Raw genomic sequence first — 14,932 nt, forward strand, 5'->3', positions numbered from 1 at the left:
AAGAAAGAAATTTGATAAAATAAGTAAAAATAAGCCTTTTTCAATATGTTAGGGTTTTTTTTCTTTCTGGGAGTACTAGGGTTTGAACTCAGGGCTTCAAGCTTGCTAGGTGGTGCTTTACCACTTGAGACACTTCACTAGCCTCTGAATATATTGTTTTAAATTAACAGGAATCATATTTAAATTAATCTCAGCAATCTAAATTGAATTTTTAGTTTTCCCCACAATGGTGTTACATATAAATTGGTCTATAGAGATGGTGATTTGAAATTAAGTATTTGTTAACATGGATGTATTTTTTTAGCATATCATAGTTGCACAGGGGGTGGACTATGACATTTACAAAAGTGCTTACAGTATATCTTAGTTAGATTCACCCCTCCAACTTTATCCCCCCTTCTCCCCTTCTTAGAATAGTTATAACAGGTCTCATTGTTCCATTTTCATACATGGATACATAGTACTGTCACCATATTCGCCCTTCTTTACCTTTTCCTTATTCCCCCCACCACTACCGCCACTGGTACCAATACCCAGACAGGACTTGTTTTACCTTCCTGTTCTTTATTTTCAGAAAAATGATGTTTTTGTTTGTTTATGATGGTTATACAGGGAGTTTCATTGTGATATTTCTTTATATATATACATATATATAATACCTATATATATATATAAAATACCCCAAATTGGTTCATCCCCTCCATTATTCTCCTTTCTATCATAAATGATTGTATTTAAAGGCTCATCAAAGGTGCCTTCCATGGATACATGAAGCAGGCAGAGTGAAAGTTTAGTTCTATCTTTGGTACCTTATTAATGAATTAACTTACAGAGATATTTTTAGCTGTTAAGATATAAAATCATGGTAATTTCAACAGAATTTATTCTTATTTTAAGTTTTGTAGTAATTATTTGGAATTAACTGCCTGAACTAAGAGCTTATCACTCTTACCCATCACAAACTTATTTTAGAGCTTGTGTTTTTCTGTTGTAACTATATCTCAAATACCTTGGAATATGTAACCTTGTAAAACTCATTTTGAGGGACAGGCATGGTGACAGACACTTATAATGCCAATTACTTGGAGGTGGAGATAGGAAGGATCATGGTCCAAAGCCAGCCCAGGCAAAACGGTAATAAGTTCCCATCTCAACCAACAATCCAGGGATGATGGTGTGCACCTGTAATCCTAGCTATGCAGGAGACATAGGTAGGAGCATCACAGTCTAAAGCCAGCCTGGACAAAAATGTGAGACATTATCTAAAAAATAACAAATTAAAAAGATTTTGAACATCCAGTGGCTCACATGATAGAGTGCCTGCCCAGCAAATATGAGGCCTTGAGTTCAAATCCCAGTACTGCCAAAAAAGCCCACTTTTTCTGCACATTAAAAGAAACAGTTAACAGAACCAAGTGACCATCTGAAAAATGGAAGAAAATCCCCTCCAGCTATTCAACAGATAAAGGATTAATAGCCAGAATACACAAAGAGCTCAAAAAGCTAGGTAACAAATAATCAAATTAATAAATGGGCAAATGAATTGAACAGAAGAGTAAATACAAAAGGCTAACAAACACATGAAGAAATACTCAACATTCTTAGACATAAAGGAAATGCAAATCAAAACTACACTAAAATTTCATCGCACTCCAGTCACATTGGCAGTCATCAAGAAAACAAACAACAACAAATGTTGGCAAGGATTCAGGGAAAAGGAACCCCATATACTGTATACTGTCAGTGGGAGTGTAAACTAGTTCAACCACTATGGAAATCAGTATGGAGGTTCCTCAAAAAAACCAAAAAATAGACCTACTTTATGATCCTACCATACCACACTTGGGCATATATCTGAAGGACTGTAAATCAATATATAATACTGTAAATCAATATATAAGAGAGAAACCTACATGCCCATGTTTATTGCAATTCTGTTCACAAGAACCAAACTGTGGAAATAGTCATGGTGCCCAACAACCGTTAAATGGATAAAGAAGATATGGTATATGTGTACAATGGCATATTATTCAGCCATAAAGAAAACTGAAATTATATCATTTTTAGGAAAATAGATGGAACAGGAGATCACCATGTTGAACGAGATAAGCCAAACTCAAAGGGGCAAATAGCACATGTTCTTGCCCATCTGTGGAACCTAGACCTAAAATGATGATGATGGTAACAAAAATAATAATAGGACATGAATGTAAATGGGGACTGTCTGGAGGAGTGTTCCAGTGGGAAGGGAAAAGGAAATGATACTGAGGAGTGAAGAGGATGGAGGTGCACTACATATATACATATGCAGACAGCATAATGAAACCCACCAAACATTTTGAAAAATGGGGGAAGAAGGAGAGAAGGAATGGGAATATAATGGAGGGGGGGATCTTGTTCAGGGTACACTATATGCATGGATGGAATTATCACAACGAAATCCCCTAGAATTATTAATGCATGGTAATTCAAAAATAAAATTTAAAAAAATTTTAAGAATTGGAAGCTTGGCTCAAGAGGTAGAGTGCCTGCCTAGGAAGTGCGAGAACCTCAGTTCAAACTTCTTTACCACTTAAAAAAAACTAATTGAAAAAACCCGAATTTTATATTTTTAAAAGTAATCCCAAAGATTTATAAATAAATAAATAAACCAGAGAAAGGGGGTGGTAAACAAGAAGGAAATATGGAATCCAGGAAGAGCTTTTTAAAGATGGGAAATATTACAATATCTTTGTGCCCTTATGTGAATGATACAGTTGAGAAGAAAAAACAGGGTATTAAAGAGAAAGTTAATACTGCCAGAGGAAAATTTTATTGGAAGGAATAAAACCCAATGCACAAGCAGAGGAGCTGGCCTTAGTTGTAAACCTAGCAGAGTTGTTTAAAGAACCAGGAAGGAAAGCAGATGTGCTGATGGAATGTGAGGTTAACACTGTTTTCTTAGTGAAATAAAAGCAAAACCATGATGGGAGAGAGATAGTGGGAAAGGAATTGTTGAAGTTTCGAGAAGAGAGAAGTTGTGAAATTATCAAGGGAAGTCACACTTAGGGATGTATCTTATGTCTCCCGCACTACAACATATTGAGAACAAACACTGTACTTGATTCAGCCTTCTGCATGGTATCTTGCTTTCTTTATATTTAGCTTTGAGTAATTTTATTTTCATTTCCTTTAATATTCATCTAATGTCTAATTAGCTTAATGTTATTCCAGTGCTTTCACTCTTGAAGTTTTAGTAAGGTAAATTTATAAGAAATACCCACAGTTAAAGCACTAGATAATACGGCACCATCACTTTCCAGTTACCAAAACTGGGTTCAAAATCCAAAGAAATAATTGTAATTTCAAGGGAAAACTGTCAGTTCTATTCTGCTTTCTTCATATGGCTGATTTTCCTTACTAAGAAATCTTTTGTTGATAAAAGGATTTATGAGTAAATATATAAGCTGATCACCCCTAGTCTGAAAATCTAAAATCTAAAATACATCACAATTTGAAACTTTTTGAGCGTTAACATGATGTTACAAGTGGAAAATGCTACATTTAACCTCTTTGACAGGATACAGTCAAAATGCAGGTAGCTAAAAATATTATATAAAATTACCTTCAGGCATATGTATAAAGTATATGCAAAACACAAATGAATTGCATGTGTAGACTTGGGTCCTATGCACATATCTCATTATGTCTGTGCTTATATTCCAAAATTCCCCCCAAAAATCAGAAATCTGAAATGCCTCTGGTCCCTAGTATTTCATATAAAAGATACTCCAGGCCTGTATAAAATTCAACCAAAAAGGAATTAAATTATTTTGTTTACTGTTTCAAACATGGTATGATTTAGAATTGCTCAGAGAGAAATGATACAGAAAACAAAACATCTAGAGAAAATAGTAAGATAAATGGCACATTGAAAAATACATGTGATCAGGGCTGGCAGAGTGACTCAAGTGGTAGAGTGCCTGCCTAGCAAGTGTGAGGACCTAAGTTCAAACCCAGTGACATCAAAAAAAATGTGTGTGTGTCTATACATACATATATATATATATATATATATATATATATATACATATATATACACACACACATATATTTTTAAGTAAATGATAAGATCTTCCAAAGCTATCACTAAATATTTTTTAAATTAATAAAATAGATATTTAAGATTTATCAAAATAACTAGAATGTAATTAAAGTCTATATGTGCGTTAGTATAATTTACCAAATGGAATTACTTTTAACACTGCTACTTCCCAATTGGTTAACTGGAACAATTTAATGAATAGTAAATCCTTTCGGAAATTCTAAGGTTACTGGGAAGAATGGCTCACTCTCAGTAAACAAGAATATCAACATCTATTTAATATTTTAAAATTTTTGCGGTGAATCTGAGTATATTATTCCCTCTCCTCTGATACACATGTAACAAATGCACTAAAGGGTAAACAGAAAATCTAAAGAAACCACCCTGCCAATGACGGGCTACAGTAGGAAGAGGTTGAGCCTTGGAAATAATATTTCCCGTTTAAAAGTACTCAAGTTCAGTTATTTATTTGTTTGTTCATTTATTTGGCGGCACTGGGGTTTGAACTCAGGGTCTCACACTCGCTTAGGCAGGCACTTTACCACTCCACCAGCCTTCAATTTCACTATTTTACAACATTCTTCAGTCAAAATACATCACATAAGTTAAATTACACCTAAGATTCAAAGTCCTATTGGACTTCAAGGTTCTTTTCAAACATTCACCAATGTCTTCATGTTATCCTTCATAAAAATCAGTATTTCCCTTATCTAAATTTCCACAGCTCTCTGTTCTAGTATTTATTAGATGTCATATATAGGCATTATTCTTGCAAAATTTTGTCTCCTCTCCTAAATTTTGTACACAGATTTTTCTTATTTTTAATTCTGCAAAAACACAAAACGTAGTGTTTTGCACAAAGATGAACCATATCATATACATTTATTAAACTAAATCTAAATGCTTCCTCAGGTCATGCCATCTAGTAAAAAGTATGAAAAGATCTTGGCCATGAGCACAAAGTGGCACAGTGATCTCAGTCATAGTGAAAACCCTTGGTTATAATGAGGTCTCTGGCCAGGCATTGTGGTGCATGCCTGTAATACCAGCACTCTGGAGACATGGGATTCAACCTCTGAAAATTTCCTAGGAAAACCCCACAATGAAGCACTAATTTTTCCTGAAGTGTGTAGAATGTTTGCAAAACTTGCCACATTTATTTCTTTCAGATATTCACACCACTTTTATTATTCACACCCTCTTCTAGTCTAGAGGTAGAGTCTATCTTCCCACTCAAAAAATTTAGGTGGTCTCTGTAAGTTGCTTACACCAATCACACATGGCAAAAGTGGCAGTGTGCTTGTTCCAAGCCTAGGTCTCAAGAAGCCTTGTGTCATTCTGTTCTCTCCCTCAAAACCACACTGCTGCCACGAGAACGAGCACAAGCTGAACTCATGGATGTTCATAGACACATAACAATCCCACCCCCCAGACAAGATTCAGCCAAATTCTGAAATAGCCACATTTATCTTACTTACAACTGACCCAACACACAAGAGAGAACCCAGGCAAGACCAGAACTACTCAGGTGAGCTTAGACTAAATTGCCAGTTCAGAACTGTGAGCTGAATTGTGGTCAAGTTGTTACACTTGGAATAGTTCATTATGCAGCAATAGCTTACTATGTACACAGAAAGGACAACCACAATCTGACAGGAACCAAAAGGGGCTTTGGAAGTAAGAATGCTGCCATCCACACAGAAGCCAAGAAGCAACAATGAACCAGAAAATGCTTTTTTTAAAAGTCTAGCTTTGAAGCGGAGAATAATTTAAGATAAATAACAAAAGTTGGCTACCCTTTCTTATGGAGAAACAAACTTATCCAAATGGTGTCTTTCCTTCAAAGCTCACTCAAATCTTTTCAATAAGTTTTTTTCTTGTTTCTCTGAGGCATGGTGATGGTTCATTAGTTACATATAGATGGTAAATTCTGTTGGAAGGAGAACTGGACCTAATCAGTAAGTCTAAACCCACATTTTGCTTTTATCAACTACATCTTTATTCAAGTTTCTTAAATACTTGAATCTGATTCCCAGTCTCTCAACTGGAAATTAATAGTTCTCAATCCCACGGAACAGCTGCGAGAGCTATATTCTAAATGTGTCAACATGCCAAACAATGTGAATGGACTCAACAATGTTAACAACAAATTTTGTCTCATTCATTTACTAAACTTTGACCAGATTCCTCAAGTGTGTCAGGCTGTCTGCAGGATTCTGGGAGGAAGGAAACAATCACAATAACACCCACACAGCTGTCATCTACTAATGGCTTTGTAGCCCTCCAGTTAGAATGAAGCTGGACATTAGGCTCTCTAGTCCATTTACCCCAAAGCATATGGTGCAGGGCCTGCGCCTTTAAAGCCCAGCTAAGAAACAGAGGCTCACTTGGCAGCTCACGTCCATGCCTGCCTCCAGCAGCACCTGCACGACAGCTTTGTGACCGTTGCGTGCAGCCAGGTGAAGAGGTGTGTGTTTTCGGGTGTTGCAGCTCATTAGGTTTGGGTGCGCACTGATGATCATCTTGACAACTCGAAGCCGCCCATAGAGCGCGGCCAGGTCCAGTGGTGTTTCAAGCTTGCTATTCCTAATTGTAGGGTCAGTGAGCTCCTCCAGGAGAACCGCAACTACTTCTGAGTGTCCATACTGAGCAGCACAGTGTAGGGCAGTTTCATTTTCATTGTTCTGTTGGCAAAGATACAAAAAATGTGTTTTAAAAAATTTATTTAGTTATCAAAACCTAAACACAGTAATTGAAAAGCTGATATATTTTGAAAATGTAAGTTTATGAATAATTTATTTTAGGGCCAAATGGGTGGCTCATGCCTGTAATCCCAGCTACTTGGGAGGCAGAAATGGGATGATTTTGGTTCAAGGCCAGCCCAAGCAAAAGGTTAGTGAGACCCCCTTCTCAACAAACAAGCCAAGCATGGTGGTACACCAGGCTTGAAGCATAGGTATGTATGCTTCAAGAAGCATAGGTAGGAGGATAACAGTCCCAGACTAGTCTGGGCAAAAGGCAAGATCCTATCTGGAAAATAACCTAAAGCAAAAAGGGTTAGAGGTTTATTTCAAGTGACAGAATGCTTGCTCAGCAAGCACAAGGCCCTGAGTTCAAACCCCAGTATCCCCACCAAAAAGAAAAAAAAAAAAAAAGAAAAAGATGAATCTATTTTAGTAAGTATGATCAATTGAATTTTATATTTGATAAAAGTATTCATTACATTGACAATACCACAGGTTTGGGTTTTTTTTTGTCACTTTAATATGAAAAACTGAACTCTTCTCTACATCAGAACTTCTAACTTCTAAGAATGATAAATGACTTAGCCATGTTAGTTGGTGGCCCTGCTGAGCCCAGATGGCCAATGTTTTCTACTCTGTGCATCATGCCTCCTCTATATTTGTTAATGAGGGAGATTAATAACAATTATAACACATGGAATAGTGTGGCTTTCCACAAGGCAATTGAGATGGCAAGTTATTAATAATGAGAGATTTACAGAAAGGTTTCCCAAATTAAGTTTCATTTTATTTTCCATAGGTATAAATCATTGTTTCCTTTCTGCAAAGAGAATACGTAATAAATACAAAGCATTACTTCTCTTCTTTGCAAAGAGAATGAAGACATTCTGACCCTAAGATATAAAAGTATCTTTCTGAAATATAATTATGGATTCAGAGGCAAATCTAAAACCCAGACAAGTTACCAGACACACAGTGCTGCATGTACAGCTTTCTCATAAATGTTTCTATTGAAAAATCAATGAAATTTTCTTAGAAATTTAGCAAGATAAAGAAAAGAACCCAGCTGCAAGGCAGATGAACTCTTGAGACCATTTGGGCAGGTGCCAAGGTAGATGGGTCTTAGTATGTGAGGACACTTTCTGACAATTAGGAGACATCAATCAACAGACCCGACCATCAGGATCAATCAGTAGAAATGTGAACAGGAAAGTTTGGCAACAAAAATGGAGTGATCGTAAAAGAGGGTTCTGGAGAGAAAGTGCAGCTGCCATCATCAGAGCCATCATCAGGGCTCATACTAGGAACAGACACAGCTGTATTTCCTATGTGTTTACTAATGAACTCCTTACCATGAGGTGGGTACATTATCCCCATTTTACAGGTGAGGAAACTAAGGGACTGAATAATTGAGTACCAGGCCTTTGAACCAAGTAACCCAGACCTAAGAGCTCTTAACCATCACACACACCACCTTCCACAATTACTGCTACTATTCTCATTTGCTGAGTATTTAGAAACTTTAAATGTTATCTCATTTCTCCATGATGAGGACACTAAAATTCAAACAGGTTACACTACATGTCTAGGCCGAATCAGTATCTTTTGGTCCCTGTATGTCAAAATCTAAAAGCCACGCTCTTTCCACTGTCTCGCAGCGCCTGCCATCCATCGCTACGTTGTCAAAGGAGAAGCACTAGAAATTAGTGATCTGAAAGCAAAATTTCTAGAGATTTTTCCCAACAAATACTGAGATAGTGGGAAGTAGCTGCTTAGATAGCCATTCCTAGCAAAACAAAAGGACAAGAAAGGATCAAAACCAAGCAAAACTTAATCTTCTAGAAAGTAACTCAGGCTCTGGACGATAAAGAATGCAGAACAGTAAGTTGACAGTCTAGAGGGAAGATGTGATGGGCGGGAGGGGTGGCTCAAGTGGTAGAGTGCCTGCCTAGCAAGCCCAAAATCCTGAGTTCAAATCCCAGTACCACAAAATAAAAAAGAGAAACAATGTGAAAACTTAAGAGTGGCAACGTGATTTAAATAAAAGTTTCCAGAAAAGGCTTGTTAGTACTTTATGTTTCTAACAAGAATTAAGAAAGGGCAGTTGGAGGTCAAATCCACAGGAAAAACCTACTCTTTAGACCCAGTCAATTTGAAAAGCTAAGATCTGAGAGATGGGAATCCATCCAGCTGCAGATACTTTTTGTCATTTGCAGGGAGTCATTCTTATATACGGTTTGAATATGTTACTATAATCTACTTCCTCATAGACTGACCATATGTAGGTTTAGACTCTAATATTTTAATCTAGCTATTTTATAAGCCTGATAAGAACACCATACTTATTACTTTTATAGCATGAAAATATGACATAGAAATATGTCTCCTGACCAATCTAATTTCTCTTTGGCCTAAAAGAGATTGAATCTCATTTTTCAGAATATAGCACTTCTTTGAGAAAAGAGAAGGGCTAATTATGAAATAATGATTCCTGAATGATCTCTCCACTTTGCCACAGTCCTTAGCCCAGGAAAATAAAAGAAATTAAAAGTTTTTCTAATAATACCAATTAGTACTGTTCAAATCTCAAAAGAAACTATTTAAATCATTCAAGATCTATTCAGGAGAAAACGTTCCTGGATTTTTATCCATGATCAACACAGACTTGGGTCATCACATCAGTGGAGACCACTGTGGTATCTTTACAAAGGCATGATTATATATTTGTGTCCATACTCACTAGCACTCTAAAAATAACACATCTAATTTGAAATAAGTAGGCTATAATGAAGCACCGATTAATAATTACTACTATGTCTACAAAGAATATTCTTAAAAGGTTTCAATTCTTTTTTTTTTCTTTTACCAAGTACCTGTCCTCAAAAATTAGGACACTTTCAGACAATGGGTAACTAAACAACAGTGGCTGGCAAAACTTTCTTACCAAAAGATCTCGCTTCAAAGTGAAACATCTAACATGAGTTTTAGTAAATGGCAAAGGTGAAGTATTTCTGAGATAAGGATTCTCTGAGGTTTGCCCTAATGTTAAAATAAAGGAAAAATTAGTCCGGGCGCCAGTGGCTCATGCCTGTAATCCTAGCTACTTGGGAGGCAGAGATCTGGAAGACTGAAACCAACCCCAGGAAAATAGTTTGAGAGACCCCTATGTCAAAAAAAAAAACCCATCACATAAAAGGGCTAGTGGAGTGGCTCAAGGTGTAGGCCCTGAGTTCAAATCTAGTACAGAAAGAAAAAAAAGCAAGGTGAAAGGAGGATGAAGATGAATGTACAGAGAACATGCATAACATAAGAAGGAAGGAAATAAATCAGTTGACAAAAGATAAGAAGGATGTGACAATTATAAAAACCGTAATCAGGGAAAAGTCTACTTTGTTTTTCAAAATTATATCACTCTATGTTAATCACTAATTTTAAGGCAAAACAGAAGGGTGAACAGGACCTAGTTTGAGGTGCTAAGTGCTACTTACAAGCAACAGTAAATCACTGACCTTTATAAACCTCTCATGCCTTCTCCATAAGCAATACAATGTGATTTATACTCAAAAGAGATAACATATAACAATGCTTTGTAAAATTTAAACATTAAAATGTGAGACAAAATTGTTTTTTAAAGAAAGCTGTACAGTAGTTTCCCCTGATCCATGCTTTTTCTATCTGCAGTTTCAGTTACTTGTAATCAACTGAGGTCTGAAAATATTAAATGGAAAATTCCAGAAATAAATGATTCATAAGTTTTGAATCATGTGCTTTTCTAACCAGCATAGTAAAATCTTGCACCATCCCACCTATCCCACTCAGGACAAGTACCATTCCTTTGTCCAGTATATCCATCCATACTGCATCCACTACCTGGGGTCACTTAGTGGCCACCATAATTATTAAATCAACTGTAGTGTAACTGCAGAGCTTGTATTCAAGTAATCCTTATTTTACTTAATAATGACCTAAAGCACAAAAGCAGTAAAAAGCAAAGGAACTCTTGCGCTATGAGGCAACAACACTGCAGTGCATGTAAGAAAAAAAAAAAGAAAAAAAAAACACTGTATATACAGGGTTTGCTACTGTTACAGTTCAGGCATCCACTAGGGACATTAGAATGTTTTCCCCATGGATGGGGGATGGGGAGGAGCATACAATATACGAAAATAAGGATAATGTTCAGAAATCAGAATAAGACCCTGACTATATTGTATGATTTCAACATAACATAATATATTACTGATTAAGAGCTCAGGCTTTGGATCAGAAAAAAATGAGTTCAATTGAGTTCAGAAATGACTGCATTTCTGAGCAGCTGTGATATCATGGGTAAGTTACTTCATCTCTAAGACTGTATACTCTTATAAAAAGCAGGAATGATAATACCTACCTCATCTGGCTTAGTAAGAAAATGTAAATGAAATACTTGGTACAATGCCCAAGCACATAATAAACACTCCATAAGTGATAGGATTTAAGATGACAGTACCAATGTGCTATTGAATAGAGCCCTGGAATCAGAGAGCTCTGAATTCAACTCAGTTTTAGTCACTCAGAAACATGTGGCCTTAGACAAGTTAATTAGCTTTACTAAGCTGATTTCCCATCTGTAAATTGGGAATGATAACATCACTTCAGAAGATTATTGGGAGAACTAATTAATTACATTTTGCAGGTAAAAGTGTATAGAACAATGCTTTGCTTATCTTATGTCTCAATAAATGTTAAAAACCATTTTCACTCTTTCCCTCTATTGCTTAAATAAAGGTTTATAATTAGCTAGAGCATTCCTGTACCATTCAGAAGTAAAAACATAAAAAAGAAAGACAGCTAAAAAATTACTCATAAAAATAGAATTCCCACATCAGAAAATTTTAGGAGAGATGGCATGGAGTGTCATTATGATGAAAATGTCAGTACTAAAGGAGACTACACATATAATGAACAAAAATACTTCAAGCTTGGTATTAAAAATCTCAAGAAATGTTCAACTTGCTGCCACAATAGAAACCACAACATAACGGAATAGAAATGAAAAAAAAAAGTTTGAATTCCAATCTCCTTAAAAACAAATTTTTTACGATTTAATTGATCTGTTTAATATTACAAAACAAAAAAAATAAGTGTTTCTCTTAAAATGATACCAATAGAGTTAGTTCATTTAAAATTTTCAACTTTCAAATATAAATAGAATGATTTTCTTATTTTCATGTCATTTTTTTTTTTAAATCCTCTTATTTAACCTTAGATTGTTTTTTCCATTTTATTATTTCAGGTTTACTTTGCATTATTCAGACAGTTTTAAGAATAACCACCAGGTGGCTTATTCTATAAATGATAAGTTTGGTTTTCTCAGGAACAGAGAAGCATTCATGTACATTTACTTTCAACATGATCTGATGATAACGATAGCCATATCTGTCACTGTTTTAGGGGAGAGGTTTTTTTTTTTTTTTTTTGTCTTTTCTTTTTTTTTTGGTGCTGGGATCGAACCCAGGGCCTCATGCATGCTAGGCAAGCGCTGTACCACTGTCACTGTTTTAAAGACTGAGTATATTCTCATTTTAAAATTCTGTAGTTTTGTAACCTTGTAGACACAAATTTTTATTATGGTGAAAATTAATAAGATACTCTTTCAACTAATAAAATGTTTTTCCTGATTAGACCTTTCAACATTTCATTTGGTTGGGGAAAAAACATATTTTTCTTTCTTTTGCTGTTTACAGATAGTGTTACTTTTTATTCTTTAATCTGAATTTCAGTCAAAGGTCTGAAAAGTCTATTTGAATAATATGCTAATCATACTTGCCCTGGAGTAACCTCCTTGCCTTGATGTTGGACAACTGCCAACCTGCAGCTCAATGCCATGGCTGTAATTCGATTGTTGGGCTTCATGCTGGTTTTCAAATATAGTTTTACAAAGTGAGAACAGCAGGGGGCATGCAGAGCTCAAGATGCTTGTTATCATACTGTATTAGGAAGCCATATTTTACTTTCTTCAATCTATGGTCTTATCTGTTTTAATACTGAAAATGGCATTTATTTTTAAATATGCTCACTATGTGTATTACAGATATTATGTTCTTGCAAATACTTTGACTTTGTCAGTATCATACTGCTCTGTGCTGTTTTGCTCAATTAACTGTGTGTGTGCATGTGTGTGTGGGTACAGAAAATGTTTAACTTAATATGTGACTAGCAACTGTATGTACTGTATTTTGCATTTTGATTTGCAAAAGGTATAATTAACTATGAATGTGCCAAGTAGATTGTAAAGCATTATGCAAATGACAGCTATCACCATTGTTTCAGCATTTAAATTTTTATTAAGGAACACTAATTCTCATTACAAATGTGAATGCTGTTTTATCTTTAAATATTCAACAGCTATAAAGTGGATGATTATATAAGGCAGGCAAAAATATTACAACTACTTCCTTTTTGCGGGATTTTCTCATTAGCAAAACATCTTCACAAATGCCCAACTTAGTGCCTGTGCATCATATGCAAATTCCAAAGAATTTTTCAAATTTCTCCTTTAGAAAAGAAATTTGGGGCACAGCTAAGATAAAAAAAAAATAATCGATTTTTCAATGTGGCTCTGCCTTTGCAGAACTCTAGAGTAAATTACAGCATGAACAAACATTTGACAAGGGCACCTGTTCATTGACTCTGGAATGCGATGGTCCGTGATGAATAAGAATCTTCACAATTTCCACATCTCCTTTCCAAGCAGCCAAATGAATAGGAAAATAGCCTTTGTTGTCTGCTACATTTGTTGATGCTTCATATTGAAGTAGTTTGAGAACTATGTCCCTAAGAAGGAAGAAAACAAAAAATAAAAGAACACAACCAAAAAGAAAATATGCTGAACGACATAGATTTTATTCAGTTGGTAATTATGAAAGTATACTAGAGGCTGGCCGGTATTTAAAGTAATCATTCAAGGTACTAAATTATAAAATTGGGTTTACGAGTAGGCAGATTCAATATGCTATTTTACTTACCTAGAAAATCATTGCTAGATGTGTGTGTGTATATACACCAACACATGTATAAACACACACTCACTCAGTACCAACTAATCAATGAAGCTACTTAATAGAATTCACTTGGGCAAAATATATCTTATTTAACCCGATATCTTACTTAACCCAATGAGATGAGTTAAGTAAATAAAGATACTTCCTCCCTTTTTTTTTTTTAAGAAGTCTTTCCAGATAGCCCATATCTAAGATTTAGCATGGAGGAAGAGTTGAAGTTACAAGCAAAGTCCCTGTTTACAAAAAAAGAAGTTATCAGAGAGTACTGAGATATTTAGGGAGTTTATATATCATTCCTACAGAGATATGGAATAAATGATTTATGATTCATAAAAACAGAAAGACAGCTCAGTAGATAAGGAATCCTCACAAGCTAGTGTATTAGTACATCAGGATTTTTTTTTTAAGTTTAATAACTTTTCAGCCACAGCACACAATACACTTTGAATATGTGTCATCCACACTTCTGTATTCCCCTTTCTTTGCTAAGCCCAAAAAATGATTTCAATGATTTGCAATGATTCATATAAGAAACAAGTTCTACCACTGATGCAATTTCAACACATAATCAAATTACCTATACTCCATTGATTCTCTATTCAATCTCCACCAGGTTTTCAAGTAAAAAATTTGAACTAGAATAAACTGATGAATTAATAATTATTAGTCTACATCATATTGAACTTTATATAAAGCAATCAAAAACAAATTGTAAACAAAAACTTTTTATTTGGAAGCACTTAAGACACAAATTCTAATAACCCATTAAGTGAAATCCTAGACCGACACGTACATAAATAGACATATATACATACATATATGCAATTATAGTACATACTAAATTTGTTTCTTAGTACCAAAGCACCAATGGAGAGAAAGACCTAAATTAAAAATTTCCATAAAATCATACTCAGCAAGTAATAAATGAGAAAAGCTGGAAGAAGCTTGAATAGAGGAAAGGTTAGAATTCTGATAACTCACAAGAAACATCAACATGATACAACACAAAATAACAGCAAATGGTAAAACACACTGTCCAGAATGTGGCCTAAACATTGGAC

The 14,932-nt window shown here is 35.1% G+C and overlaps 1 protein-coding gene across 14 annotated transcripts in view; it reads right to left on the minus strand.

Annotated features, from left to right (window-relative positions):
* Anks1b (ankyrin repeat and sterile alpha motif domain containing 1B) overlaps window positions 1–14,932 on the minus strand; it is a 1,133,346-nt gene that overhangs the window by 928,170 nt on the left and 190,244 nt on the right. For 13 of the 14 annotated variants that reach the window (XM_074084193.1, XM_074084191.1, XM_074084192.1 and 10 more), the window contains exons 3-4: window positions 13,488–13,644; window positions 6,472–6,768 (exon numbers count right to left, since the gene is read on the minus strand). In XM_074084193.1, the coding sequence (XP_073940294.1) occupies window positions 6,472–6,768; window positions 13,488–13,644 (454 nt within the window). The remainder of the gene's footprint in view (window positions 1–6,471; window positions 6,769–13,487; window positions 13,645–14,932) is intronic. The other variant, XM_074084187.1, reaches the window with a different exon arrangement.

This window comes from Castor canadensis, chromosome 8, assembly GCF_047511655.1.
Source record: "Castor canadensis chromosome 8, mCasCan1.hap1v2, whole genome shotgun sequence".
In the NCBI taxonomy this organism is placed as follows: Eukaryota; Metazoa; Chordata; class Mammalia; order Rodentia; family Castoridae; genus Castor; species Castor canadensis.